The sequence below is a fragment of the Hippichthys cyanospilos genome, chromosome 5 (genome assembly GCF_059441005.1).
Source record: "Hippichthys cyanospilos isolate Australia breed blue-spotted pipefish chromosome 5, RoL_Hcya_1.0, whole genome shotgun sequence".
In the NCBI taxonomy this organism is placed as follows: domain Eukaryota; kingdom Metazoa; phylum Chordata; class Actinopteri; order Syngnathiformes; family Syngnathidae; genus Hippichthys; species Hippichthys cyanospilos.
In genome coordinates this window covers 20,870,504-20,876,505 of record NC_142373.1, presented here as the reverse complement: position 1 = coordinate 20,876,505, position 6,002 = coordinate 20,870,504, and the positions used below count along the sequence as shown (strand labels likewise).

The 6,002-nt window shown below is 44.8% G+C and overlaps 1 protein-coding gene across 1 annotated transcript; it reads right to left on the bottom strand.

The window, feature by feature from the left end:
• Positions 1 to 1,820: 1,820 nt before the first annotated feature.
• On the bottom strand, positions 1,821 to 4,483 carry LOC148423957 (uncharacterized). The gene is made up of 2 exons (XM_088415031.1): positions 2,864 to 4,483; positions 1,821 to 2,564 (listed from the first exon to the last, which is right to left on the bottom strand). Exons 1-2 carry the CDS (start codon positions 4,481 to 4,483, stop codon positions 1,821 to 1,823), a joined length of 2,364 nt encoding a protein of 787 aa, XP_088271157.1.
• Between the last annotated feature and the right edge of the window lie 1,519 nt (positions 4,484 to 6,002).

The following is a 6,002-nucleotide window of genomic DNA, read 5'->3' as shown; positions in this document are numbered from 1 at the left end:
AATAGATGTTATCGATAGCTTTATTATTATTTAATTTAAGGGGCGCAGGACGATACATGGCCTTTTTTGTATACAAAATAAATAATTTTCCAAAAATCTTTGCGTGGTTTCCGGGTCACAGTCCACTTCCGGCCTTCGCAACAATGCTCTTTTGAAAACGCACGAACATGTTCACACACACATACTTTTTGCTTCTTGACTAAAAAAAAAAAGATGACATTTTTTAAGGTTGATTGTTATATATATATATATATATATATATATATATATATATATATATATATATATATATATATATATATATATATATATATATATATATATATATATATATATATATATATATATATATATATATATATATATATATATGTATATACATAATACATACATACATCATACATCCCGTCCAAACATTGGAGCTTTTGTCATGAGACTTTTGGATATAGAAGATGTTACAAGAAGATGTTACAAGATGTAGCATACAAGACGGGATCCATCTTGGAACATCGCAACAGACGAAGCCAAGGTTTAGGAACTAGTCTAGAACAGAGACTGCTGAACAGGAGGACGAGAGCCCTCCTCCCCACAAAGAAGACCCTGTCCAATCCAGATCTACAAAATAATTGGCAAAGAATTCAATAAAACCAATATCGGGAAAAATATTCCAACAGCACCAGTGAAGACTTGGATGGCCGGAAGAGTGGAGATTGGGTGAGAGTACAGCCTTTTACAGACTCTGGAAAAGAGCAAGAGTTAAAAGAGCTGTGAATCAAAGATCCACAGGAGAGTTGAAACTGGAATCAGAAGGAGTTCTGAGGAGAAATCAACGACACCTCAAGAAAAATCAAGATGTCAGCAAAGAATGGGACTCAACAGGAGGGGATACAACCCAGCTTTGCGACACTGGCGAATAAGGACCAAACCAAAGATGTCACAAGATCAGACCGTCAGGTGTTTAGGCCTACAAATATGAAGGATTACATGCAGTGAAAACAAGACAATGGGGATAAAAAAAATAGAATGTGGGGAAAGAAATGTCAACGTATAATTGATTTGAATACAAGAGTTAGACAATAATGACAAGATGTTTGACACCAGCTATTTTATTTTGGATAAGGAAAAACACATGTTTTATTATTTGAGACTGAGTGGAACCAAGGATTTTATTTTGATATAAACTTTTGATAATCTAACAACAAATGTGCAGAAAGTTACATTTGAGGTTGGTACAATTTTGATTTGGTATTATAATAGGCATTTCAAAGAGGTTCAAGATAGTTTACAGTTCAAGAAAGGATTCAAAAAAGATTTAACAAGAGCATTGTTAATCTGACTTCTTATTTTGAGAGGGCCGATTACAGTCTCTGAAGAGGGGAGTGAATGTCACACTTGAATAGAGCTGCCAATAAATGTTACGTAAACAAGTGACTACATTAAATATCCACTTTGTATGTTTACAAAAACTATGAGTGAAGCAATGTGAACTCACATTTAAACTAGAGATGATATGAGAAATTTGTCTGGTCTTTAATCAATTTGAGTACAAACCACCCAAATTTGAGTTCATTTCCATAATTCAACAGGAAGGACATTTTCAGCTGTTGCTGTTGTTGGTGAGAAACAAAACAACTAAATTTAACAAACGCAAGAACAAGTGATTGAAATATGACAAAACAGATGTTGGCTGCAACATGGTCTTTGGTGCTCTTGATTTGAGTTGAACAGGGCTGGAATATTTCCATCTAATTTCCACGAATGGATTTTTTTTTTCTTGTTGTCGGGCAAATGTACCAGAATCATTGAAAACTCCAACGTCGTTACATCACTTTCGATTTGTACCGGTAGATTTTGACGCAGTGGTTCATACCGTCGGACACCACCAGGCAGCCTCCCGGCAACAGGCCAATCCCACGCGGACTACTCAAACCCCGCTCCACCAGCGAGCTGCCCACTCCCTTCGCCGGGAACACCAGGACCCTGTGGACGTCCCCCCAGTCGGCCACCAGTACGTCACCTTCAGCGTCGATGCAGACACCCCAGGGGCGGACAAGGACGGGCCCCATGGCCGAGCAGACTCCCAGAACTCGTACCGTGTTCCAGCCAGGTTCAAGGACTTTGATGCAGGGCACGCGACCGCTTTCTGTGCCCCGCTCCGACACGGCAACCATTCCAGAGCTGGTACAAGCCGCCACCAAGTAAGGGCGGTGAAACCCGGTCACCACCGTACGCTCCAAGCGGGACCCGGTCTTGTGGTCCAGTTTCAGGGCCACGAGGGCACCTCTGCGGATATCCGCCACCAAGAATTCGTCAAGCCATGTCACTGTCACGCCCCTGGGAGCCTCTAGTTCGTCTTTAGGCCCGCCCGCCTTGGATCCCCCAAATGTCTGGAGGAGTCGTCCATGTCTGTTGAAGACCAGCAAGGTGCGCTCTGCCGCGCAGCTCAGTGCCACTAGGCCTCTGGTGTTGACCGCGACGTCGAACCAGTTCCTGCAGCACCCGGCAAAACCAATGGAATTTGGGGAGGTGACTTGCTGGAGGACGTTGCCCCGGGGATCTGTGACCTGGGCCCAGAGTTTACCATTCGTTTGGAGTACAATATTACCACAAATGAGCTACCGTCATTTGTGGCGGTCAATTATAACATTTAACCAAAAACCTCAAAAAGGTAAACGCAAAACTTTTGTTAAATAATAAAAACTATGGAGTGTAAGGGAAACAGCATTTTATGTTTACAGAGGACAAATCAACTCCCAGACGTATTTTTGCACAAGCCTGTTTTCAGAAAAAGTAAGGAAGCAGTAATGGTACCGCCATCTTTTTGCAGCCAAAGAGGGTCTAGGCTTGGTGCAAGTCCACATACCTGAACACGAGCGTTGCCGCAGTCCACGATGAAGATTTGCCCATGTGGCGTGCAATGCAGACCACTTGGCAGGGTGAAGTCGGCTCGACCCGAGCCCTGCTTCCCAAACTGTCGGATAAGACGACCCTCTCTTGGCTCAGCTTCTTCTTGGAGCCCCGGGATATCCGAAAGGCCTCCTCCCTCAACTTGGCCTTTCTTGGGCTCATGCGAGGAGACTTCCAAAACGGACATAGACAGAGACCTTGTCACGAGCGGTTGAGGCATCAGACTCGGACCTCGGTATGACGCCTGCTGCCTCGTTACGGAAACCTCGAGACCCCCGTTAGGAGGGGGCAAAGTTGGTCTCGCAAAACTTTGGGGATCCTCCAGGCACGCTCCAATGCGTTCTTTGGTCCCGCTGCCAATCAGGGGCCGTGCCATGTATGGCAAGTCCGCCGAAGACTTGGAAAGATGGCAGTTATTGCTCAAAGAGCTTCTGTTGATGGCGTACTCCTGAGAGGGGTTGATGACAAAAGTGTAGCTGGAGTCTACGCTGTCCGCTGGTGATGCTGCGCGGCCCGGATTGCAGAGTGTCCCGAGGGAGTGATCATCCAAGGACTGGGTGAGGCCCGAGTGAGGACATCCTCTCCAAGAGAGGTCAAGGCAGCTACGGCAGCTACGGCTAGCCAAGAACTCCTTCTGGCTCTTCCCAGGACATAAGAGAGACGTTTTTCCTGCACTGAGTGGTCCACTAGCTGAAGTTACTTTTTCTCCAACTCCTTTCTGGATCTCTTGACTCCACTCAAATGAAGAAGTTGAGGATACTGTGCACGATTGCCGATGAGTCCTGTTTCCCCTGGAGCAATCTTTTTCTCTGCCCAAAAGGCTGTAGCTCATTGAATTGTGCTCCAGACACGATATTGATTCTGTCCCCTGGTCCCAGTGCGACTTTAGGCTCATTTTCTGGACAACCCTGCCCTGTTCCTGAGGCTTTCTGTCTACTTCGGGAATTTGAAGACTGTTTTCCTGAGAATGAAGTGCGCACAGCTGCCCATGCGGACCACAACCTCCGGTATGCAGTGAGAAACTCTGCCCCTGCACACGGATCTCTCCAAAAGTGATGGCGTTGGACTGGGAGCTGGGCTTGAAGGTCACTTTCTTTAGGGAAACTGAAACTTCCCATGGTTGAAGGAACTCCGCAACCTCCTTCAGCAACATAGACTGGTTTGAAACATTTTGGTCCACCGGCGTCTGCTGCACAGTCTCCTGGACTCTCTGCTGAAGGAGGAGCAGATTAGTGAGCCTTTGATCCAGCAGGGCCTGGCTAACTCTGGCGGCTGCCACATTCTCCTTGTGGACCTGCTCCAGGCTCTGCTGTGCATCTCGGTGGTCTTGCTCCACTCGCTCTATCAGGCGGCGCTCTTCCCGGCGAACTCCCAGAATGGCGCGTTCCATCCCTTGGTGCACAGAGTTCGTCTCCGCAGCCTGGATTTCCTGCAGGCCACGTAGCTCCGCCTCAGCCCGAACCAGACCATGATGCGCCTGCGTTAACCAGTTTAATGGGGACGGGTGCCGGCGGGTGGATTCATGGGCTGGGATCGGGGAGGCCGGTTTACTCGCCGACGGACTTGTTGGGATCATCGCGGATAATCTTCAGTTAGTTTCTGTAAATTACAAAACCCAGTGCACAGTACACAAATAAAATTTGAGGTGAATGTTTTTTTTTGTCTGTATATTTTGACAAGTGACTTATGCGGGATACTGGGCTCTACTTTTATTTATCTAATTTTTTAAAATAGATAAACATAACAGACCTCAATCCATTCTACAGGTACTCCTCTCCTGAGCCTTAACAAGTCTGCACATCTGCCCCTATTTTTAGATGTCATCATGTGAACCTTGAATTATTAATTGATCAGTGGACATGTTTGTTGCTAGGCAACCTGGCTGCAAAGTGATACCTACAACAGTATCCAGTTTGTAGGTGAGCCTCAGGCAGAGCATAGGCAACATAAGGGACTTTGACAAATTCATTCTTACACGACCAGCGTGGCCTTCGTGGAGCCCAGCTTGTCAAATGATAATACATGAAAATGAAAATGTGACTTTGAAAGAAATGCTCAATTAGACTTGGAGGAGGTTTCAGCTCGGCATGCAAGACCTCATCCGGCCATGATGCGAGCACCACTGGGGTCTTTACTCTTACTTGAAAAAAAAAAATCACTAACTTCATAATTAGCTAAAATAACTCACATGACCTAAGATACAACAAATACAACTATGTGCAAAGGTTTTGGAATCAATCAAGTCACAAGTCACTTTATTAGTATAAATCATTACTTAAATGAGCTACTTTTTAATGAAGTACCCTGGAGGACAAACAAAAACACAACGCAACAAAAGTGATATCTGTGGATCCAAGAAGTTAAAAGTAGGTGCACTATATGTGCATTATTGGTACATTACTGCTATATAATTGATGAGTTTATGTATTTACGAGGAGCTATTTGTTAATTTCAAATGTGTTACTGAAAAAGCCACCTACAAATCTCAAATAAAGTGTTGAAGGTTTTACCTGAATTCAGCTGCCCGAACCTATGTGGCTGCTCTTCATACCTCCTCTGGTTGCTAGGCAACGGCCACGCGGCCGCTGCGGAAACAGACAAGGCAGTTGAAACCCTCACAAGCTTGAGCTGCATTTGGCCAGCAATTTCTCATCAGTACGTCTGATTTTCATCAAGTCACAAACAGACAGAACAAACCAGTAGAGCTGTCAAGATGAATCGAGGATCAATCAATTTCATTAGCAACTATTTTGATAATCGAGCAATGGTTCAAGGTTGTTATTTTGCTTACTATAGCTCCAATGCTTTGAGCCGAGCTTCTCCAAAAAAACTGTCTTCCATCGTCCTGCATGAAAGCAGACATCTACTGAGAACAATGTAGGGAAAAACATGGGTACTAATCTCTTCTGTGGATTGCCTCCTGTGAATATGATGCACAATATACAAAGGGAGATGTCATGTCAAGCTACCAGGAAATAGTTGAGCTACAAATCCTTAAAATGTACATGGATCGAGAACAAAGTCGCAGACGCCAACAGCATGAAACACGGAGCTTTGAACAGCTCATCGGGCTTCAGTGTAAAGGATAAGGTGTG

Coding starts and splice junctions, on each gene's coding strand:
- LOC148423957 (XM_088415031.1), bottom strand. CDS start 4,483: ATGATCCCAACAAGTCCGTCGGCGAGTAAACCGGCCTCCCCGATCCCA. Junction 2,565..2,863: donor GCGGCAACGCTCGTGTTCAG/GTATGTGGACTT, acceptor CTCTGGGCCCAG/GTCACAGATCCCCGGGGCAA.